At 53.1% G+C, this 22,451-nt stretch overlaps 2 protein-coding genes across 5 annotated transcripts; one reads left to right on the top strand and one right to left on the bottom strand.

Annotated features, from left to right (window-relative positions):
* Window positions 1-859: 859 nt before the first annotated feature.
* On the top strand, window positions 860-10,218 carry LOC101613702 (KH-type splicing regulatory protein). 2 transcript variants are annotated; one of them, XM_045135123.1, is made up of 20 exons: window positions 860-1,124; window positions 2,751-2,847; window positions 3,514-3,552; window positions 3,720-3,759; window positions 4,376-4,425; window positions 4,560-4,631; window positions 5,112-5,169; window positions 5,362-5,536; window positions 5,636-5,734; window positions 5,889-5,987; window positions 6,077-6,179; window positions 6,540-6,640; window positions 6,721-6,865; window positions 6,944-7,104; window positions 7,188-7,297; window positions 7,640-7,728; window positions 7,812-8,012; window positions 8,083-8,160; window positions 8,273-8,433; window positions 9,447-10,218. In XM_045135123.1, exons 1-20 carry the CDS (start codon window positions 876-878, stop codon window positions 9,453-9,455), a joined length of 2,136 nt encoding a protein of 711 aa, XP_044991058.1. In that variant the 5' UTR covers window positions 860-875; the 3' UTR covers window positions 9,456-10,218. The 2 variants fall into 2 exon arrangements, with proteins under 2 accessions (XP_044991058.1, XP_004655064.1); XM_004655007.2 differs by having other exon boundaries at window positions 861-1,124; window positions 8,273-10,218.
* LOC101613039 (adenylate kinase isoenzyme 1) lies at window positions 9,473-22,288 on the bottom strand. 3 transcript variants are annotated; one of them, XM_045135127.1, is made up of 7 exons: window positions 22,054-22,288; window positions 20,626-20,825; window positions 18,571-18,684; window positions 12,092-12,289; window positions 11,604-11,747; window positions 10,093-10,129; window positions 9,626-9,724 (listed from the first exon to the last, which is right to left on the bottom strand). In XM_045135127.1, exons 1-5 carry the CDS (start codon window positions 22,112-22,114, stop codon window positions 11,679-11,681), a joined length of 642 nt encoding a protein of 213 aa, XP_044991062.1. In that variant the 5' UTR covers window positions 22,115-22,288; the 3' UTR covers window positions 9,626-9,724; window positions 10,093-10,129; window positions 11,604-11,678. The 3 variants fall into 3 exon arrangements, with proteins under 3 accessions (XP_044991061.1, XP_044991060.1, XP_044991062.1); XM_045135126.1 differs by lacking the exon at window positions 11,604-11,747 and having other exon boundaries at window positions 9,473-9,724; window positions 22,054-22,285; XM_045135125.1 differs by lacking the exons at window positions 10,093-10,129; window positions 11,604-11,747 and having other exon boundaries at window positions 9,473-9,724.
* Window positions 22,289-22,451: the final 163 nt, after the last annotated feature.

Raw genomic sequence — 22,451 nt, 5'->3', positions numbered from 1 at the left:
TTCCGGCAGCCGATCGCCATCGTCCACGACGGCTGCCATTCACTGGCGCTCGGGCTAATGCCCTCTCGCCGTCTACTACCGGCTCCACCCCAAGGTAGCAGCGTTTCCACTGGCTCACCCCGAAAACCGGGCAACTTCACTTCCTTCACCACTATTTGTTCTTGCAATGTCAATTACCTCGAGCCAGCCCCTCGTCGCCCCGCCATTGGCTTAGATGTCAGGGCTGGAAAGGATTCTGATTAACAAGGAAAGCAGTCAAGTCCAAATCCAAGCTCATCACTCGGAGTTCGTCAGCGATTGGATCAGGTGACTGCCAGTCTGCACAAGCGCCGCCTCCCCCGTGTACGCATTGGCTTTCGCTTACGACTATCACGCTGAACACCGGTCTAGCCCGTCTAAAGGGAGTCTTCCGCTAATCCCCGCCCCTCGATCCACGTGACCGTCTGGAGCCGTCAATCTAATTCTGCAGCCGCCCGCGAACCTGGAACTCACGTGTCATTGGGCCTCCTGACTTCTCGCGTCACCTTCATTGCCCGCCCAGCGCCGGGGACCCGCAGTCTATTGCCTCTCAGAGCTGTCAGTCACTCTGCGCGACCCTCCTACTGTATCTTCCGGGACGCTGACTGGTCGCTCGTTTCCGCTGCCCACGATTGGTGTGCGTGGAGCAACGTCCATTTCCCATTGGCCAGCCCGAGCCGTCCGTCACGCCGCCGCGGGAGGGGGCGCCCCTCGCTCACCTCGTCTGGTTTCCCAGAGTGCTCCGCGGCCGTGTGGAGCGAGGCCTTGTTCCCGCGTTGAGCCGCCGCCGCCGCCGCCGCCACCGCCGCCGCCTCCTCAGCTTTAGCCTCCGCGCCAGGCCGGGCTCCCGCCGCGCCATGTCAGACTACAGCACCGGAGGACCCCCGCCGGGGCCGCCACCCCCCGCCGGCGGAGGCGGAGGAGCTGGGGGAGCTGGAGGAGGTCCTCCACCGGGCCCGCCGGGCGCTGGGGACCGGGGCGGCGGAGGCCCCGGCGGCGGGCCGGGCGGAGGCTCGTCGGGAGGAGGGCCGTCGCAGCCTCCCGGCGGGGGTGGCCCGGGGATCCGCAAGGACGCCTTCGCTGACGCCGTGCAGCGCGCCCGCCAGGTGAGGCCCGAGGGGTCGTGCCGCCAGGGAGGGGGCTCGGGTCACGTGCGTGCGCTCGGTGGGGGGGGTCTAGGCCGGCTCCGGGGTCACGTGGGCGGCCGGCAGCGGTGACCCCCATTGCAGGGGGCGGAGGGCACTGGGGGGGTCGCCAGGAGCCACCCTCTGGTTTTCAGGGGTCAGGGTGTGCTAGGGATCATCAGGAGCCGCCCCTGGGCTTGCAGGGGGTCAAGGGTGCACTGGAGGGGTCACCAAGGGCCACCCCTGGGTTTGCAACTGGGGGAATTACCAAGAGCCATCCCTGGTATTGCAGGGGGTCAGGAGTGCACTGGAGGGGTCATCAAGAGCCGCCCCTGGGATTGCAGGGGGTCAGGAGTGTGGAGGGGTCGTCAAGAGCCACTCCTAAGCTTGCAAGGTGTCAGGTTAACACTGGGGGATACCCGAGCCACCCTTGGGTTTGCATGAGGCTTGCAGTTCCAATACGTACTTGGGAACCTATCACCCCTCACTCAACTCAGTCCTCTTTCTGCCCCCATCTAGGAGGAAAAAGATTTCTAAAGGACAGAAAGTTCATGGGGATTCTTTGGCGGCAGAGGCCGGGCATGGCATTGGGGCGAGATGTAGAGGATAAGGATAGAACTCTACTCTTCCTTGATGTTCAGTGTAATTTGTGCTCTGTCCCTCTTTGGGACCAGGACAGGAAGGTCACATCTCAATGTTTTGAGGCATAGTGACAATATAAAGGTGTCACATGCTGATGTGACCCCAGCTCCACTCTACTTACAGCCTCCTCTCCCTGGTTTGGACCTGTTAGGGACCTTAATATGGAATGGAAGTGTTTGAGCCAGCCCAACTTGGTGGCACTCTGGGCTTATCCCAGTGCTGCAGGGCTGAGGGTTGGTCCCTCCTGAGGTAGGAGGACCCGTTAGGTGGTCTCCCTCACCTCCAGTGTGGAGTAGGTTCTCTAGCATTTTGGTCTGCTTTCCCTTGTGATAGTTGGTGCCATTATTGGGGGTGACATAGCCCCATGTGTGCACCCCAAGAGCTTTACAAAGGTTCAAGTGTGAGCATGTTGTTTAAATTGAGTTGGAAAGCTCGTCTTGACTTCAGGATCAGGAATTATGGTCTTGTTTGTTTGCTGAATGAGGGTTTCTTCAAAGATGCTTTCTGGGTATCTGAAACATGACATGGTTTTCAACAGGGCTTGGTGCTGTGGGAGCTTAAGGTGCCTTGAAGCAAAAGCTCACCTGGGGTTATTCAGGGCACCTTGGTTAAAGATCTTGAGGGGAGGAATGTGAAGGAAAGTGGTGTTCAGCTGTTGTCTGCCTCTGAGCCAGTGCAGACTGGGAAGTGTCTGAAGGCACTTACTTGTTGGTCTCCAGGACCTTCCCTGTCCCTGCTCAGCTGCTGTCCCACCCCCAGAGCCAAGTAGGTGTGTGTGCCAGTCTGTTGTGGGCATATATCCTGCCAGGAAAGACAAGAGGGGAGACTTCAGAATTCCTAGAGAACTTGGGAGAATTGCTGAAAGCTCCTTCCGGTGTCTGCATGTACACTTCTTCCTGAAACCAAGGCACTGTGGAGGGTTGTTCTAGGTGGAGACGCATCTGTCTGTGTTCTGTTTCATTCCAGATCGCAGCCAAAATTGGAGGCGATGCTGCGACCACCGTGAACAATAGCACTCCTGATTTTGGTTTTGGGGGCCAGAAGAGACAGTTGGAAGATGGAGGTAATGGTCTCTTCTTGGGGCGGGAGGTGGGGTGGTACTTTTGACGGAATGGGGTGCCGAGAGGAAAGGCTGTCCCAGCTTCGTGAATTCTTTGTGTTCCTCTACCATCTCAAGGCATCCCTGGTATTGCAGGGGGTCAGGAGTGCACTGGAGGGGAAGGCAGGTTGCTTGTGTAGGGGTGAAGTTGTAAGTTCCCAAGATGATTCCTCCCCGTGGGAGGTGGGGAGACCCAGTGTGAGGCCAGCCTTGGGGCTCACAATATAACCAAAGTGGTATTTGTCCGGGACCCCCTGCTTCAGACAGATCCGGGCCATAACCTGGACAAGGTCAGTGCTATTGAGTGGTTTTGGTTTTTGGAGGTAGGGTGTCACTCTAGTCCAGGCTGACCTGGAATTCATTCTGTGTAGCCCAGGCTGGCTCAAACTCACAGTGGTCCTCCTACCTCTGTGCCTTCTGAGTGCATGTGTCACCATGCCTGGCCATGCTAGTAACTTTGCTGCTCACTTGTTTAAAGGGGACTCTGTCTCTGGAAGTTGATGGCAGGCTTGAGGGCTTGCCATCCCTCCCCTCTGGGGCTCACAACTGTTTGCTGGGCCATGTGGTCCCAGCATTGGGATGGCATTGTGGGTGGGTGGTGTCCTATCTGACAGGCTCTGTCATCCACAGACCAGCCGGAGAGCAAGAAGCTGGCTTCACAGGGAGAGTGTGAGTCCATTGAGGTTTGGGTCGGGAGATTTGGGGGGCAAATTGGAGGCACAGAACCTGGTGGGTGGTAAGAGCCATTTTTTCCCCTGGTGCATGCAGAGACACTTTGGGGTGAGGGTGTACAGAGAGACATGCTAAGATAGGCTTTCCTCTCGGTCTGTCTGTAGCCATCGGATCTCAGCTTGGACCCATCCACCCTCCCCCCAGGTAGGCAACTTGCTCCACTTCTTTTTTTTTCTCTGGGTCTGAGACTGACATGGGGTAGCTGTGTGGGGCCAGAGGGAAGACCCAAAGCCAGGTGCCCACTCCTTGTGTTCCTGTATGTGGGCTATGGGGTGGGATGCTGTGCTTCCACTTGGCCACGTCAGACAGACTTGACTGGATATAAGTCCTTGAAGAGGGCCACTGATTTTCTGTGTCTGAGCCAGTGGTTTACTGGCAGATGACAGGATGTGCACCCTGTTTGCTGCAACTGCTGTCCACGGCCTGTTCTTAAGACCCCAAGAGGGCTGGGCTCAGTGGATTCTATGGCTAGCATACACTTGGTCCTGGGTTCATCTTCAACTCAGCATAAACCCAGAGTGCTAAAAGCACACCTGTTGTCCCAGGACTCAGTAGGTGGGGGCAGGATAATAAGTTAAAAATAAAAAGAGGTTGTCTAAGTTCTTACATTCACCCTGAGACAGAGGGACAGCCCTCTGGGTCAGGGCCCTAGGTTGTAGGAAGCTGGTCTGCAGCCTCACCCCAGTGGCCAGGCCTTTTTGGCAGATGTGTCCTGGACCTCTGCTCCCAGCAGAGACTGACTGTCAGTGTCTCTTCACAGGACTTCCATGACAGAAGAGTACAGGGTCCCGGATGGCATGGTGGGCTTGAGTGAGTGTGGGTCCCTGGGAGCCTCTGCCTGTCCTCTTGGGTTCTGCTGTCTGAGGGGCCAGGTGGTGGGAGCCCCTGCCTGAGTCCTGGGCTCCCTCAGCCAGTCTCCCCTTTCTCTGCTCCTCTCCACATAGTCATCGGCAGAGGAGGTGAGCAGATCAACAAAATCCAGCAGGACTCGGGCTGCAAAGTACAGATCTCACCAGGTATGGGGGACTGGGACTGCTTGAACCCCTGGCTCACTGAGCACAGTGTCATAGCTAGTGCGATCCTGAAAGATTCTTCTCTTCATGGCAAGCAGAGGATAGCATAGCAAAGGGAACAGTGGAGAAGGAGGCCACAGTCAGCCTTCTCTGAGATGCAGGGTGCTTCAGTGGCGGGGTGTTCTTAGATTCTCCCCCAGATGGGTGCTATGCAGTGACTATTGAGGTGCTAAAGTGTCCTGGTGCTCAACCCTTCTGGTGTTGACCTCTCCATTTTCCCCTCACGATCCTCCTGCCTCAGCCACCATGTGCTGGGTTGACAGGCACATGCTACCATACCTAGTTCAACTAAGTTCTGGCCTCATTCTTCCAAGCTCCCCTGTGTCTGGGGAGTAAAGTGGTTTGGCAAAAGAGGCTTCATCTGTCAGTGGAGGTTTCTTCATCCTCGTGGCAGCCCTCTGAGCATTCTCTCTTCCTCTCCAGACAGTGGTGGCCTTCCCGAGCGCAGCGTGTCCCTGACTGGAGCTCCTGAATCTGTCCAGTAAGTCCCACTGTGATTCCTGTGGCACTTGGTGATGCCCATGTGTCTTCCCACCTGAAAGCTTGTGAACAGTTTGCCCCCACATCCTATCATCTTTTCCATATACCTGTTGGGATCGCCTCGGCTGAGCTCTAGGTGGTACACCCCACCAGCACTGCATGCAGTCCAGTCATAGCTGTCTTCCCTCTGTAGGAAAGCGAAGATGATGTTGGATGACATCGTGTCTCGGGGTCGTGGAGGCCCCCCAGGACAGTTCCATGACAATGCCAATGGAGGTCAGAATGGCACCGTGCAGGAGATCATGATCCCTGCAGGCAAGGCTGGCCTGGTCATTGGCAAGGGCGGGGAGACGATTAAGCAGCTACAGGTGAGGACATCCCTCCTCTACTCCACCTGTTGTGTCCCAGAGCCTGCCCTGCCCTGCTATGCCACACTGACCTTGCTTCCTGATGCCTCTGCCCTTCAGGAGCGTGCTGGTGTGAAGATGATCTTGATTCAGGATGGCTCCCAGAACACAAACGTGGACAAACCGCTGCGGATCATAGGGGATCCTTATAAAGTGCAGGTGAGTCAGTGCTCGCTGGGAAGTCGGCCCTCCCTGTGTGTCCTCCTCTTCTGCTGCCTCCCTGGGGAGAGCTATGTGGGACACTGGTCAGGCCTGGAAGTGCATGCCTCAGGAGCAAGGCTTGTCATACCAACTGGACTCCACGTGTTTGCAGCAAGCCTGTGAGATGGTGATGGACATCCTCCGAGAACGGGACCAGGGTGGCTTTGGGGACCGCAACGAGTATGGATCTCGGATTGGTGGGGGCATTGATGTGAGTGTGGGTCACCCCCCACCCCAGGAGATCAGTGGTACAACCCCAGGAGCAGAGCTGGGAAACAGCTGTGCCTTCTGGCCTGCCAGGTACCTGTGCCCAGGCATTCTGTTGGAGTAGTCATTGGGCGGAGTGGAGAGATGATCAAGAAGATTCAGAATGACGCAGGCGTGCGGATACAGTTCAAGCAAGGTCAGGGCTGCATGCTGGTGGTCAGGTCCATGTCCTCTGACCCATGGGAGGAATAGCCTCCAAACAACCCTAGCCCTGAAGTACAGCCCATAGTCCTGTCATATCACTAGCCTAGCCCCTGCTCTTTTCATTCACCTCTCGGGAGAGGGGCGACCCCAGACTTTTACACTTGATTATGTAGTTCAGAGGACCCGATAGGTGGAAGAAAACGCTAGCCCCAATTAACTAGATGGCTCTGTCTCTGGGAAGTATGGGGTATCTGCCTACATAGTAGTATCAGGGCTCCAGGAATGACAGCATCATGGGGCTGCTGTGTTAGTGTGTTTCTAAGTTGGTCTCTGTCTCTGGTGCTGATCTCAGACGATGGGACAGGCCCCGAGAAAATCGCTCATATCATGGGCCCACCGGACCGCTGTGAGCATGCAGCCCGCATCATCAATGACCTCCTCCAGAGCCTCAGGGTAGGTGGCTGGGATACTTAGTTCATGAGAGGGTCCATGGCTAGCCCAGCTCCTCACTCATCATCTTCCGCATCTGGCAGAGTGGACCCCCAGGCCCTCCAGGTGGGCCTGGCATGCCCCCTGGGGGCCGTGGACGAGGACGAGGCCAAGGTAGCTGGGGCCCTCCTGGTGGGGAGATGACCTTCTCCATTCCCACCCACAAGTGCGGGCTAGTCATCGGCCGAGGTAAGTCTGGTGGACTCTGCCCTGCCCTGCCTGTCCCATCCTCCTCACTATCAGACCCCTCACTGACTGGCTCCGCAGGGGGTGAGAACGTGAAGGCCATCAACCAGCAGACGGGTGCCTTTGTAGAAATCTCACGGCAACTGCCACCCAATGGGGACCCCAACTTCAAGCTCTTCATTATCCGGGGCTCACCCCAACAGATTGACCATGCCAAGCAGCTCATTGAGGAAAAGATAGAGGTAGGCTTTTGGGGAGCTATGCCACCGAGAGTCCCCTCCTCCCTATCCTGATAGCTGAACTCAGCTAATTTTCCTTCCTTCAGGGTCCCCTCTGCCCAGTTGGACCAGGTCCCGGAGGACCAGGCCCCGCTGGCCCCATGGGGCCCTTCAACCCTGGGCCTTTCAACCAGGGCCCTCCAGGGGCTCCCCCACAGTGAGTACTCTCCTGTTTCCTGGGGTTGCCATGTGGGCCACCAAAGGGACAGGCCCCGTTTCCACCTATGCCTCTCAGGAGCACCAAAGGGGCCAGGCACCCCTATCTAATGAGCACCTCCACTGTTTCTGGCCTCGGCCTCGGCCTCTGCCTCTGCCTACTCACGCACTCAGTTGCCCACGGGTGTTCAGTATTCCATCCCAGCGTGTGGACCTGGCCCAGACCGTTTCATGTCTTTTTAGCCAGCATGCTCTGGTTTTTTAGTTGCTAGTTGTTACTTGAGTCTGCTACTCTGGGCTCTGGCCACTTCACCCAAGCTCACAAGTCTTTCCTTTCTCATAGTGCTGGTGGGCCCCCTCCTCACCAATACCCACCCCAGGGCTGGGGCAACACCTACCCCCAGTGGCAACCTCCTGCTCCTCATGACCCAAGTAAGTGTCCACGGTACCAGCTATCACGGGGAGGCCAGGGTGGCCTGCTATGTCCTCTCAGCTGAACTCCCTTTTCCCTCCAGACAAAGCCGCTGCAGCTGCTGCAGACCCCAATGCTGCCTGGGCCGCCTACTACTCCCATTACTACCAGCAGCCCCCAGGCCCGGTGCCGGGCCCTGCTCCAGCCCCAGCAGCCCCACCTGCACAGGGGGAACCCCCACAGCCTCCACCCACTGGCCAGTCAGACTACACCAAGGCCTGGGAAGAGTATTATAAAAAAATTGGTAAGTGCAGTGTCAGAAGCAAGGAGTCCCACCAAGAGGCTTGGCTCTGATCATCCTCCCTGTTCCTCAGGCCAGCAGCCCCAGCAGCCCGGAGCACCACCGCAGCAGGACTACACGAAGGCCTGGGAGGAGTACTACAAGAAGCAAGGTGAGTGAGCAAGACTGCCCCAGACAAGGACAGTGGCTGTGGGAAGGAGGAGGTGGCAGCAGGAGCCGAGCTCTCCCTGCAGCCACTCATCCTCTGCCCCCCATGCCCACAGCGCAAGTGGCCACTGGAGGGGGTCCTGGAGCACCCCCTGGCTCTCAGCCGGACTACAGCGCTGCCTGGGCTGAGTATTACAGACAGCAGGCTGCTTACTACGGACAGACCCCTGGTCCTGGCGGCCCACAGCCGCCCCCCACCCAGCAGGGACAGCAGCAGGCAAGTGGGAACTGCCACCCTCCTCCTCCTCCTTTCTCCTTCCAACCCCCGGCCACCGTCCATCCTGCCTTAGTGGGTAGCGCCGGAAACCCCTTCCCCTGCGGGGTGTGCCCTTGATGCCAGTCTCCCGGAGCCCTGGAGCCCTGCCCCGCCGCCAGGAAGCGCCCACTGGGTCCAAAGGCTCACGGAAGAGGCTCCTCCGCCAGCCGCTGTTCCTGAGTGACGCTGTCAGGATGCTGGGGAGCACCAGCCGCAAAGGTGGAACTTGTGAACTGGTGGGTAGTCCTGGGGTGGGGGACAGGAACAGGTCCTGTGTTGGTCGCCAAACTGGCTGCTAAACCCACTCACTCAGAATCTGGCCACTTGGGAAGAAAACGTCTATTTTTCCCCCTTCTGCATCTTTTTTTGTTTTGATTTGTTCTTTTTTTTAATTATTTTTTTTAAGCCATGATATTTTTCCCCCGTGTCCAAGTGACTACGTGTTGCAGGCGGCCCTGGCTCTGGTGGGTTTGAGGGGAGCCTGGGAGCCCGCCAAAGGGACTGAAGGGACCAGCTCTGGCCCCACCTGGCTCAGCCGCCTCACTCTTGTGCTCGCCTGTGTGTCCTGGCCTTGTCTGTGAAGTGGGCATGACGATCGTTGCCACCTTCCAACCTACCTCACAGGGGTGTTGTGGGGACACCGTGATTCTGGTTGTTGATGTTGTGATGCGTCCGAGCCACCCACCTCCTGCCCTCCTCCCATCTTCCCCTCCTCCCACCTTCAGTCAGTGGGCACCCCTCCTCCCCACCGTGCACCTCTTCACCGTGCTTCTCCCTCCATGCCTCTGCTTCTCTTCTGCTGCCGACTGCTCTTCTCTCCTCCTCTCTCTCTCTCTCCCTCTCTCTCCTGCTTCTCCTTCACCAAGGAGCAGCCTGACTTCAGCGAGTCCCTGAGACAGCCAGCCACAGCCCTCTGCCAGCCCGGCCCGCCGCCCCTCCCCGCGGTGACCGATTCCTATCTCTTCCCTCCGCAGGCTCAATGAATCGAATGAATGTGAACTTCATCTGTGAAAAAAACTTTATTTTTTTTCTCCATTTTGTTCTGTTTGGGGGCTTGTTTTGTTGGTTTTCTATTTGGTTTGTTTGGTGAGAGCGCGATGGCCACCTGGGGCTGTGGGGGAGCCCTCATGCAGGCCCCAGGCGTGGCTCCTGGCCCTGGCCCTCGCCCTCACTCACGTCTTGCATCCTTGTCCTTCCAAAATGGGGATCCTTCATGTTGAGCCAGCCTTAGAAAATAGGGAGAATTTAACCTCTGCCAAAAAAAAAAAAGTTTTAAAATTAACACAGCAGAACAAAACTTATAAAATTATATATATATATATATAAATCTTTATCCCCAACCTCCATGAGACCGTTTCTCCCAGGATAAAGCAATTCATTTTCTCCCTTCCGTCCGGGGCCCTCTTCTTGTTTTTAAAATAAACTTTTAAAAAGGAAAAAAAAAGTCACTCTTGCTATTTCTTTTTTTCGTTTTTTTTTTAGTTAGAGTTGGACATTCCTTGGACCAGGTGTGGGTGTCACAGGCCCCCCTCTCTTCCCCCTCTCTTTTTCTCTTTCTCCCCTGCCCCCTGCTATTCCTCCCCGGCTCTGTCCCTGGCCCACCCCGACCCCAGGACTGGCCTGGTCTGTTGTCTTTCCATCTGTTCGAGGAGATAAACTGAAACAAATGAGAACAAAACAATTGTATGGCAGTTTTTACTTTTTATCGCTCGTTTTTAACTTCACAAATAAATGATGACAAAAGCCTCCCTGTGTCTGCTGTGTCTCCCTGTAAGCTGACTTCTGAAGCAATGTATATCTTTTGTACATGTACAAACAGAAGATTTCTGGTAATGGTGTTTGGAAGCTATAAGCCTTGTGTTGTTTTTCTAGAAACAAATATAAGGGCTGGAGAGATGGCTTAGCTGTTAAGGCATCTGCCTGCAAAACCAAAGGACCTTGGTTTGATAACCCTAGGATCCATGTAAGCCAGCTGCACAAGGGGGCGCATGCATCTGGAGTTCATTTTCAGTGGCTGGAGGCCCTGGCATGCTCTCTCAAAATTTTTTTAAGCCGGGAGTGGTGGTTCACACCTTTAATCCCAGCACTTGGGGGTGGAGGGGAGGCAGAAAGAAGTAGGAGGATCACCGTGAGTTCAAGGCCACCCTGAGACTAGACTACATAGTGAATTCCAGGTCAGCCTGAGCTACAGCAAGACCCTACCTTGAAATACCAAAATAAAAAAGAAAAATACAAGAGAAAAAGTGGGGTTTTGTTTTTTGTTTTTCAAAGTAAGTTTTCACTCTAGCTCAGGCTGACCTGGCATTCACTATGTAGTCTCAGGGTGGTCTTGAACTCAATGGCAATCCTCCTATCTCTGCCTCCTGAGTGCTTGGGATTAAAAGTGTGTGCCACCACAGCTGGCTGAAAAATATTTTTTTCCAGGCACACTTTGCTTTCATAGCACCCTTCCCTCCCCACGCCCTGGCATTTTATTTTTGGTTTTTCAAGGGTCTAACCCTAGTCCAGGCTGACCTGAAATTCAGTGTGTAGTCTCAGGGTGGCCTTCAACTCATGACAATCTTCCTACCTTAGCCTCTCAAGTGCTGGGACTAAAGGTGCGTACCACGAGAGGGAAAGAGGCAAAGTGTGTGTGAAAGAGAGAATGGGCATGCCAGGGCTTCCAGCCACTGCAAACTCCAGATGCATGCACTTACGTGGGTACTGGGGAATCGAACCAAGGTCCTTCGGCTTTGCAGGCAAGCGCTTTGACCTCTAAGCCATCTCTCCACCCCACGCTTTTCTTTTTTAAGCTGCTTTAAAAAAACAATCCGTGTTTGCTGAGATAGGTTGAAGGATTGGGTGGTACTGCCCACCTGCTAGGATGACTTCCAGCTCCATTTGTCCCCCTGAGAACTGGGGAGGCAGGCACTGGGAAGGTCCCCAGGGCTCTGTTCCCATGGTTGTATGGCTAACACAAGATGGCCCTGAACCAGGAGAAATGTGAGGGGCACCAAGGCTCTCAGGTGTTGAGTAGTATGTCACTATGGGGACAGGGTCCACAGCAGTCAGATGGCATCTCAGGGCAGTGGGGCTGCTCCTCCAGGTGCATCAGGCACCTGGCTGGCCAGAAGGGGACACCCAGGTCTCACCTCACAGGCCCTGTAGGCTTCCTGGGTCCTGTGAGGTTTGGGGAGGGTGAGGCAGAGCCTCAGCCACTCCCCGGCTCACTGCAGGCTATCAATGACGGAGCAGCACTTGGCAAAAATGTTCTCTGGAGTTTCTTCTGCCAAGATCTGGAGAAGGGGTTACAGTGGGGACAAGAACTACATCCTCCCCACAAGGCAAACCTGGCACACCAGCAGGCTGGTTCAGGTGCCATCCCAAGGCCCTGCAAAGATACGAGGAGGCTGACCCCAGGTGGTTCCAGGGAAAAAAGCCATATTTTAGGCACTTCCCGTGGGGATGGAGGACATTGCTGGAATCTTTCTGAGAAGTACAGAAGCTGGACAAAGGACCACAACCCCCAGTTGGGAGTATGTAGTGGCATTTGGGGCTCAAGGCTTATCACAGCCCCAAAGTGCATGCTAGGAAAACCAGCAGACCCCAGGTTGGGCCTGCAAGGAAGGGCAGCACCTACGTTTCGTAGCAGGTTCTTCTGCTGGTAAAAAGTCAGCACAGGTTCAAATAAGGTGTAGTGCATCTCCAGGCGCCTGCGGATGGCCAGCTCTGAGTGGTTATCAGCCCAGTGTTCCACCAGGCTGCGCCGCACGACCCTCTGCACCATGGTCTCCATGGAGCAGTCAAACACAATGACAATGTTGGGGGCCCGGCCCACCTAGACACAACCAAAGGACTGGGTAAGGAGGGACATCTTTTTTTAAGTATCCCAGGCTGAGGCTGGCCCTTGGGCCCCTGTGCTTGAGTGACAGGTGTATCACCTGGGTTTCTTGGGCTAGAACCCAGGGTTTCATGCATGCTAGGTGAGCACTCAACCCACGGAGCCCCAGCCCCAACATTTACTTATTAGACAGTCTCATTTTGTAGCCAATGTGCCCAGAATTCAAAATCTTCTCACCTTTGCCTCCTGAATTCAAGTTTTCTCAGTCTTCTGCCCCTGAGTTCAAGTTTTCTGAGTTTTGTTGTTTTGGGTGTTTTTTTTTTTTTTTCAGGGGGGTTCTGAGGCAGGGTCTCACTCTAGACTAGACCTGGAACTCACTCTGCAGTTCCTCCTTCCTTGTGTGCCTTGTTAGCCTTGAATCTTGACAACTAAGACAAAACAGCAGCTAGGCATGGTGGCACACGACTTTAATCCCAGCACTCAGGAGGCAGAGGTAGGAGGATTGCATGAGTTCAAGGCCAGCCTGAGAATACATAGTGAATTCCAGGTTAGCCTGAGCTACAGCAAGACCCAACCTCCAAAAACAAACAAACAAAAGGGCTAGGGAGATGGCTCAGTGGATGAGACACTTGGCTGCAAAGCCTAACGACCTGGGTTCGATTTCCCAATACCCACGTAAAGCCAGAAGAACAAAGGGGCACAAATAGTATTTAAAAAAAAAAAAACTTAGCTTTTACACAGGTGTACAAACTTATGGGAAACTGAAGGTGTTTCTAAGTAAACATGGTGGAGATCTGAACAAAGCCTGTATAGTGGTCCCTCTGTAAAGAAGGCATTTGCCAGGCATGGTGGTGCAATGCTTTAATCCCAGCACTCAGGAGGCAGAGGTAAGAGGATTGCTGTGAGTTCGAGGCCACCCTGAGACTACGTAGCGAATTCCAGGTCAGCCTGAGCGGCAGTGAAACCCTACATTGAAGAAAAGAATGGGCATTGCTCCAGAATCCCACAGATTTCAAGGTCCGTGAGTGTCCAAGTCCCTTATGCAGAATCTGAGACACCAACATGACTGCTATTTCTTTTTTTTTTTCTTTTTTTATGGTTTTTCGAGGTAGGATCTCACTGTAGCCCAGGCTGACCTGGAATTCACTTTGGTGTCTCAGGGTGGCCTCGAACTCATGACAATCCTCCTACCTCTGCCTCCCGAGTGCTGGGATTAAAGGTGTGCGCCACCACGCCCGACATGACTGCTATTTCTTTCTTTTTTTTTTTTTAATTTTTATTAACATTTTCCATGAATGACTGCTATTTCTATGGTTTCTGTTTTCTTGAGTCGGTCCTGTAGCCTGGCTGGCCTTGCACTAGAAATCCCCTTGCCACAGCTTCCCAACCGCTAAGATTTCAGTGTTAAGTCAGTGCATTGTGAAGGAATAAAGACAAGGGAACAGAATCCCTGCACACTCACAACTGACAACTGTTGATTCCTGCAGTGCTGCTGACGGAACTCATGCAAGCTAGGCCTCCATGCTACCACTGACCACGCCCCCAGCCCCCTGACCATACCCCCAGCCCTCACTGTGGGTTCTAGGTTGTCACTCTAACGCTGACCATGCTCCAGCCCTCACTGTGGGTTCTAGATTGTCACTCTACCTCTGACCATGCCCCAGCCCTCACTGTGGGTTCTAGGTTGTCACTGTACTACTGACCACTCCTCCAGCCCTCACTGTGGGTTCTAGGTTGTCACTCTTAATGCTGACCACACCCCCAGCCCTCACTGTGGGTTCTAGACTGTCACTCTACCGCTGACCACGCCCCCCAGCCCTCATTGTGGGTTCTAGGTTGTCACTCTACTGCTGACCACGCCCCAGCCTTGGTAGCTCCTGGGGATCCAAGGACAAATTGGAAACAGTTAAAAGGTAAAAGGCAAGCCAGGTGTGGTGGCACATGCCTTTAATCCCAGCACTCAGGAGGCAGAGGTGGGAGGATCACCATGAGTTTCAGGCCACCTTGACACTACACAGCAAATTCCAGGTCACCCGGGACTAGAGTGAAACCCTACCTAGGAAAAATAAATAAATAAAATAAAGGTAAAAGGCAGCACTTAGGCAAAGGTAGGAGGATCGCTTTGAGTTCAAAGCCAGTCTGAGACTTCATAGTGAATTCTAGTTTAGCCTGGGCTAGACAGCAAGACACTACCTCAAAAAAAAAAAAAAAAAAAAAAAAGAGCTGGGTGTGGTGGCACATGCCTTTAATCCCAGCTCTCGGGAGGTAGATGTAGGAGGATCAACATGAGTTGGAGGCCACCCTGAATAGTGAATTCTAGGTCAGCCGGAGCTAGAGTGAGATCCTACCTCAGAAAACAAAAAAGGGGGGGGGAGAAAAGAAATGGGGGGCTGGAGAGATGGCTTAGTGGTTAAAGTGTTTGCCTGCAAAGCCAAAGGACCTCAGTTTGACTCCTCGGGACCCAAACCAGACGCACAAGGTGGTGCATGCATCTGGAGTTTGTTTGCAGTGGCTGGAAGCCCTGGCACACACATCCTCTTTCTTTCTTTCTCTTTCTCTCTCTCTCTCTCTGCCTCTTTCCCTCTCTCAAATAAATAAAATAAAAAGAAATGGTTCGGGGCTTGTTACTCAGTGGGTAGAGCACTTGCCTAACAGAAAGCCCAGTACAGCATAAACCAGGCTATGGTGTGGCACATGCCTGTCCTTGTGGCACTTGGGATGTGAAAATAGATCGGGAATTCAAAGTCATCCTTGGCTACCTACTGAGTTAGTTTGAGACCAGCTTAGACTACATGAGATCCTGTCTCAAAACAAATACAGTCAGGTGTCCTGGGACATTACCATCTGCATTGATGCCACAAGTGACGGCAGCCCCAGGACAGAGGCTGCATACACTGACCCCCCGTCTGCAGTGTTCCACCAACACATTCCTTTTGGACAATCCAGTGTTTCCAGGGCCAACATTCACAATGGGAAGGCTTCTGGAGCAGCCCCTAGGGCTTCTCTGCAAAACCAAGTGACTTGGCAACGCAGGGCATACAAGTCCCCATGGCAACAGCATCGTGAATGCTTCCTGAGCAGTTGGCAACAATCTGCATGGGTGAATTTGTCTTCTGGAACATCCCATGGCTTGCACCATCAGCCAGCCCATTTGATTTTTCACACAGGAATCAATCCAGTGCTTACCCAGGGTCCCATGATATACATGACAAAGGCCTGGATGAAGTGTGGACAGATCCTAGTCTGGAAGGTTTTCTTGGCGTGGTGTATGTGTGGGTGCACATGTGTAAAGTGCATATGGTAACCAGCGGCTGATAGTGGGTGTCTTTCTTAATCCCTCTCTTTAGCCTTGGAGACGGGTCTTTTGCTGAACCTATAGTTCACCACTTTGACTAAGCTAGCCAGTGAGCCAGGGATCCTCCTGTCTCTACCTCTCCATATGCCACCATGCCTGACTTTTAAGCGAGTACTAGGTGTTTGAACCTAGGTCTTCATGTTTGCAGGGCAAGCACTTGACCCAGGAAGTCATTTCCTCAGTGCCTCAGTCTGGATTTTAACCCTTCCATGGGTTATATCAGGCTGGTGGCATCACCTCTCTTTGGCCACTGGATCATCCAGGAAAAAAACAGTTGAGCCATTCTCTGGATGCCAGGGACTGAGCAGAAAAATATTGAAGTGTCTTCTTCCCCCCAGCCTGAAGGGAGCTCTTAAACTCCTCTCCTTGAGTTCTAGAAGCTTCCACGGAGATTATTGTCTTTTTGTTTTATTTTGTGAGTTGTGACAGAGGTCTTGCTATATATCTCCAGCTGACTTCCAGTACACAATTCTCCTGCCTCAGCCTCCTGCAGGCTGTGCTTGCAGGTATACACCAGCAGGCTCAACTTCTGAACACTCCTGATAACAAAAAAACCCATTCCTAGCTGGGCATGGTGGCGCATGCTTTAATCCCAGCATCTGGGAGGCAGAAGTAGGAGGATCACCGTGAGTTAGAGGCCATCCTGAGACTACATAGTGAAATCCAGGTCAGCCTGGGCCAAAGTGAGACTCTACCTCGGAGGGGGGGAAACAAAAACATTCCTGGGACTGGGGAGATGGCTCAGTGGTTAAAGGTGCTGCTTGCAAAGCCTGGCCAGCCTAGGGTTCAGTTCCCCAGTACTCACATAAAGCAAAGTAATGCATGCAGCTGGAGCTTGTTTGCAGTGACAAGAGACCCTGGTGTGCCCATAGTCTGTCTGTCTGTCCCTCTGTCAAAAGAAATACATAGCCATGGGCTCGGTGTGGTGGCACACATATTTAATCCCAGCACTCGGGAGGCAGAGGTAGGAGAATCACTGAGTTTGAAGCCACCCTGAGACTACATAGTGAATTTCAGGTCAGTCTGGACCAGAGTGAGACCCTACCTCAAAAAAACAAACAATCCATGACCTCACAGAGCCTGACACCGCCTACACAAGACCATCATAAGAGGAGGAAAAGGGGCTGGAGAAATGGCTTAGCGGTTAAGCGCTTGCCTGTGAAGCCTAAGGACCCCGGTTCGAGGCTCAGTTCCCCAGGTCCCACGTTAGCCGGATGCACAAGGGGGCGCATGCGTCTGGAGTTCGTTTGCAGAGGCTGGAGGCCCTGGCGCGCCCATTCTCTCTCTCCCCCTCTATCTGTCTTTCTCTCTGTGTCTGCCGCTCTCAAATAAATAAGTAAATAATTTTAAAAAAAAAGAGGAGGAAAAGATGATGACATCAAAATAAAAGAGACTGATTGAGATGGGGAGGGAATATGATGGAGAATGGAACTTCAAAGGGGAAAGTGGGAGGAGGGAGGGTATTACCATGGGATATTTGTTATAATCATGGAAGTTGTTAATAAAAAATTGAAAAATAAATAAATAAATAAAAAAGAAAGAAATATATATCCAGGCATGGTGGCGCAGGCCTTTAATCCTAGCACTCGGGATGCAGAGATAGGAGGATCTCAGTGAGTTCAATGATAGCCTGAGACTACATAGTGAATTCCAGATCAGCCTGAGCTAAAGTGAGACCCTACCCCACGAAAAACAAACAAAATGTGTGTGTGTGTTTTCAAGATATGGTCTCATTCTAATCCAGGCTGACTGAGAATTCACTATGTATTTTCAGGCTGGCCTAGAACTCACAGTGATCCTTCTACCTCTGCTTCCCAAGTGTTGGGATTAAAGGAGTGTGCCACCACACCTGGTTTAAAAATATTTTTTTTTTGAAAAGAGGGAACTTTATTCACTGTTGACAGGAGTACAAACTGGTACATCCACTGTGGAAATTAGTGTGATCTCAAAAATCTGCAAATAGAACTACCATGTAACCCAACAATACTATTTCTGGGCAGGTACTCTAAGAACCGTGCACACTACTACAGAGATGCTTGCTCATCCATAATTAAAAAATATTTTTTTAAATAAAGAAAATCCCATGTTTTGGGGCAGGAAAAGGGGCTCAGTGAGAAAAAGCACTTGCCATGCAAACATGAAGGCCTGAGAGAGCCTGAGCTTGAACCCCAGCACCCACATAAACAGCATGGCTGGCTACACACACCCGTAACCCCAATGTAATGGGGAGTAGAACACAAGAATTGCTGGGGCTTCCTGGTCAGCCAGTCTTTTCAGTAAGAGACTGTCTCACTGAAATAGTGCTGAAGAAGACATCTAGTGTTCTCTGGCCACTCCACACATGCACATGGAGCATATATCTCCACAGAAACATGCATACACACCCACACAATTGTGTGCCCTGACCCCCAAAGAACTCCCATTTCTGGGCTGTGGCTCAGTTGGTGGAGTGATTGCCTAGCATGCACGGGGCCCTGGGTGCCATCGCCAGTACTGCGGGCCCTGGACATGGCGGTGCACACCTGTCATGCAACCCTCTGGAGGTGTAGGCAGGGGATCAGGAATTGAAGCTCAGCCTCAGCTAGAGTGAGTTTGAGGCCTGCCTGGGCCACATGAGACCCTGTCAAAAAAGGAAGAAAAAGGAGGAGGGGAGAGAGAAGAAAAAAGGAAAGAAAGCAGAAGAAGAAAGGAAAAAGAAGTAGGAAGAATAAAGCAAAGGAAGAAAGAAGGTGGGAGGGACAGGGAAGAGGGAAAAGGAAGATGAAGGAAGGAAGAAGGATCTTCCACTTCCCTCTTGTCACCTTCTCTCCCCCAGTCCTAGCACAGCCTATCTTGGCCCACCAGGGTCTCCAGGAGAAGGCGAGGAGTGGCCTCACACCCACACAAAAGCTCACCCCCCCCCAGGTCACTGCTAGTCACTCACAATCCGCTCAAACTCCTTGGCTTGACCCACTTCCCGGGGGAAGCCATCAATGAGGAAGCCAGGACTCTTGGGGTGCGACAACATGATGTCACTGATCATGTCCAGGATGAGGCCCTGTGAAGGAAGGAGGGGTGATTCACCCTGGGGTGTCCCTCTTTCCAACTCACCCTGAAGAGGCCAGTCTATGAAGGTCATCACGTTGGTCCTCAGGTGAAGATGCACTATCCTTTATCCAGATCTTTTATCTTTTTTTTTTTTTTTTCCCCGAGGTAGGGTCTCACTCTGGTCCAGGCTGACCTGGAATTAACTCTGTCATCTCAGGGTGGCCTTGAACTCATGGCAATCCTCCTACCTCTGCCTCCCGAGTGCTGGGATTAAAGGCGTGCGCCACCACGCCCAGCTCTCTTTTTTCTTTTTTTAAAAAATTATTGTTTTTATTTTAGAGGGGAGAAAGAGAAAAGAGAGAGAATTGGCATGCCAGGGCCTCAGCCATTGAAATTGAACTCTAGACGCTGGCGCCATCTAGTGGGCAGTTGCAACCTTGCACTTGTATAGAGTCCTGGGGTTGTGTGGTGTGACTATTGTTTGTATGTCTGCAATGCACTTGTGAGCACAAGTGTGGAGCCCAGGGGTTATGTGGTGTGATTGCATGCATGTGCATCTGTGATGCCCTTGTGAGCATGTGTGCGTAGTTCAAAGGTTGTGTGGCGTGACTGCTTGCGTGTGTCTGCGATGCACTTGTGAACATGTGTGTGAAGTCCAGGGGTTGTATGGTATGATTACTTGTTTGAATGTCTTTGATGTGCTATTGAGCACATATGTGGAGAGTCCAGGTATGTGGTATGTTTGTGTGCATATGTTTACAATGTACTTGTGAGCACGTGTCTGTGTGTGTGTGTGTGTGTGTGTGTGTGTAGTCCAGGGGTATTCATCATGTCTTCCTCAATGACATCACTTTTTTTTCTTTTTGTTTTTTCTTTTTTCAAGGTAGGGTCTCACTCTAGCCCAGGCTGACCTGGAATTCACTATGTATCTCAGCGTGGCTTCGAACTCACAGCTGTTCTCCTACCTCTGTCTCTCAAGTGTTGGGATTAAAAGCATGCACCACCACGCCTGGCTCACCTTATTTTTTTTGACACAGGGTCTCACTAAACCAATAATTCACCAATTCCAATTCAGCAAGATTAGCTGTAGAGCAAGCACTTGGGTCTCCTGACTTCCTTTGCCCCATTGCCACAGCATGTTGGGGGTCACAGATGTGTGCACTAATTGTGTGCAGCTTGCTATGGGTTCTGGGGAACCAAACTCCAGTTGTCAGGCTTGTATAGCAAGGGGTTCTCTTACCCAAGGAGCCATCTCCCAGTCCTCACCACTGCCTCAGGGTGGCCTCAAATTCATGGTGATCCTTCTACCTTTGCCTCCTGAGTGCTGGGATTAAAGGTGTGCACCACCACTCCCGGGAGCCTTTTTTTTTTTTTTTTAATTTTCAAGCTAGAGTCTTACTGTAGCCCAGGCCAACCTGGAATTCACTATGAGGTCTCAGGGTGGCCTCAAACTCACAGTGATCCTCCTACCTTTGCTTCCCAGGGTCTTATTCTAGCCCAGGCCAACGTGGAATTCACTACATGGTCTCTGGGTGGCCTCGAACTCACAGTGATCCTCCTACCTCTGCCTCCCAAGTGCTGGGATTAAAGGTGTGCACTATTGTGCTCAGCTTATATATTTTTTTATTTTTATTTATTTGAGAGAGAATGAATGAGCACACCAGAGCCTCCAGCTGCTGTAAACAAACTCCAGACACATGTAGTACCTTGTGTATCTGGTTTACGTGGGTTCTGGGGAATCTAACCCAGTCCTTGGGCTTTGCAGGCAAGAACCTTAACCACTAAGCCATCTCTCCAGTCCCACTACTGCCTTTATATGAGTCTCACCATTCTCAGAGGCAGGGGCCCTGCACAGTCAAGCAGTGGCCAAGCCAGGAGCCCCAGCTTCCCTGAGGACTTTGTCCTGAGGAAGACCCCTCTCCTCCATCTCCCCTGCCCAGTAGTGACTCACCGTGGGCACCAGGAGTCCTTGCCCTATGATGTCACGGATCTGCAGGCTCCGCTGGGTGCTCTTCTGGGCCTCCTGCCGCAGCAGGTGGCCCAGGCCCACATGATAGAAGCCATATTTGATGGCCATATTTTTGCACTGGGTTCCCTTCCCGCAGCCTGGGCCGCCCACCACGAAGATGATCAGGGGTGACCGGAGGATGTCTGTGATGTTGGAGGAAGAATGGGTGAGTGGGCACTGTGTGTCCTTGGGGAGGATACATGTCCCTGAAGGATACATGTCCATGTCCAGTGGCACAGAGAGGCATATACTGCAAAACTGCTGATGTGGCTCGCTGCAGGTAAAGACCTGAATTTGAGAAAACCCACAGGTCCTTGGCACAATTATTGCCGTAAAGCTCATTTTATTGTTGGGGAAATGGAGGCTCACAGAGGGGCATGGTTTTGCCCGTGACCTTAAATTCATCCCATGCTAGCATCCCTTGCCCTGGTGGCATCATTTTTACTCCTAACGTTGTCTTTTGTTCCTGGAAAATTCTGATTTCACTTTAGCCCAAGGTGGCCTAGGGTTCACACTGTTCCTACCTCAGCCTCCTGAGTGCTGAGACAAAAGACATGTGCCACCACACCTGACCTTCCCGGTGTCTTTCTTTCTCCTCCTCCCCAACCCCACCCCCACAGTAGGATTTCACTGTAGGCCAGGCTGACTTGGAATTCACTATGTAGCCTCAGTGTGGCCTTGAACTCACAGCGATTCTCCTACATCCCAAGTGATGGGATTAAAGGCATGCAGCACCAGGCCTGGCCCGTTTCTTTTAATCAATTTCTTCCATGGTCTGCCCCTTCTGCTCCTATCTTGGACCCCTATAACCTCCACAGAAATGGCCAGTCACATCTCCGTGGACTTCCTTCCATCTCCCCACTCAGATTGTAATCCAAGGCGCAAGGACCATTTGTCCACTCATTCCTGTGTCTCCACTTATCTTTGTTCCTGACACCCTCAGTCCCTACACCTTGTCATTCAGTAACACTTGAGGAAGCAACGAATGCCTGAGGCTACGGGACTCATCTGTGAAGCCAACAGTTTTCGGCTTAATATTTGTGTCCTGTTTTCCGGTTCCTTTGCTGGGCCAACTCCTTTGCATCCCTTCAGGCCCAGATGAAACCGCCCCTTTTCCCTGAGCCCGCAGGACCCCTATTCCCTCCTGGGCTACAATTCCCATTTTCTGGGTCTCTGCTGCATCGCAATGTCTGCAAGGACAGGGAGCTGAACTCTCCAGTATCTGATATCCGTGTGGTGATGCGGAGAGCATGCGCACTGGGGAAGGGTGTGCACCCCGGGGTGAGGGAGATCCTGGCGCTTCCCGGCCGCCCTCCGGTCTCCTCTCCGTCCTTTGATAAACCAGACACCCCCTCCCCCCCATGATGTTACCCTTCTCCTGGGGCCTCAGGGACCTGCCCATGTGGGGCAGCGTGGACGTGCACAGACCCATCCCGCTAGCAGCCCGCGAGCGGGATGGTCGCAGCCAGTCCCCGCCGGCCCTGATCTCTCCGGGCTCTGCTCAGCGTCACAAGGGGCCCTGCCCCACTCATTGTACAGGATACTGAGGGGCCCCCGCACCCCGGCGCAGAGAAAACGAACCCCCGACAGGCCCAGAAAAAGCGCGGAGACAGCGCCACCGCTCGGAACCGGCCGCGGTTGCTATGACGACGCGGCCCCGAGCAGGTGGGCGCGTGCGCAAAGAGCCGAGACACCGGGTGGACTCGATTCCGCCCTCTCTTCCCAGGATGCCCCGCGGCCCCTGCGGGATGATGCCACGGGGCCGAATT

This window comes from Jaculus jaculus, chromosome 15 (assembly GCF_020740685.1).
Source record: "Jaculus jaculus isolate mJacJac1 chromosome 15, mJacJac1.mat.Y.cur, whole genome shotgun sequence".
In the NCBI taxonomy this organism is placed as follows: Eukaryota; Metazoa; Chordata; class Mammalia; order Rodentia; family Dipodidae; genus Jaculus; species Jaculus jaculus.
Note: the sequence above shows the minus strand (reverse complement) of the source record. Positions and strands in the feature narration are given on the sequence as shown.

Excerpts from the sequence above, each read along its gene's own strand:
- LOC101613702 (XM_004655007.2), top strand. The coding sequence starts at position 876 with ATGTCAGACTACAGCACCGGAGGACCCCCGCCGGGGCCGCCACCCCCC. Across the intron at positions 6,641-6,720 it reads ACCTCCTCCAGAGCCTCAGG|AGTGGACCCCCAGGCCCTCC; the intron begins GTAGGTGGCTGG and ends CGCATCTGGCAG. Across the intron at positions 8,013-8,082 it reads AGAGTATTATAAAAAAATTG|GCCAGCAGCCCCAGCAGCCC; the intron begins GTAAGTGCAGTG and ends CCTGTTCCTCAG.
- LOC101613039 (XM_045135125.1), bottom strand. The coding sequence starts at position 22,114 with ATGGGTCTGTGCACGTCCACGCTGCCCCACATGGGCAGGTCCCTGAGG. Across the intron at positions 18,685-20,625 it reads AAGGACTCCTGGTGCCCACG|GGCCTCATCCTGGACATGAT; the intron begins GTGAGTCACTAC and ends CTTCCTTCACAG. Across the intron at positions 12,290-18,570 it reads CCAAGGAGTTTGAGCGGATT|GTGGGCCGGGCCCCCAACAT; the intron begins GTGAGTGACTAG and ends GGTTGTGTCTAG.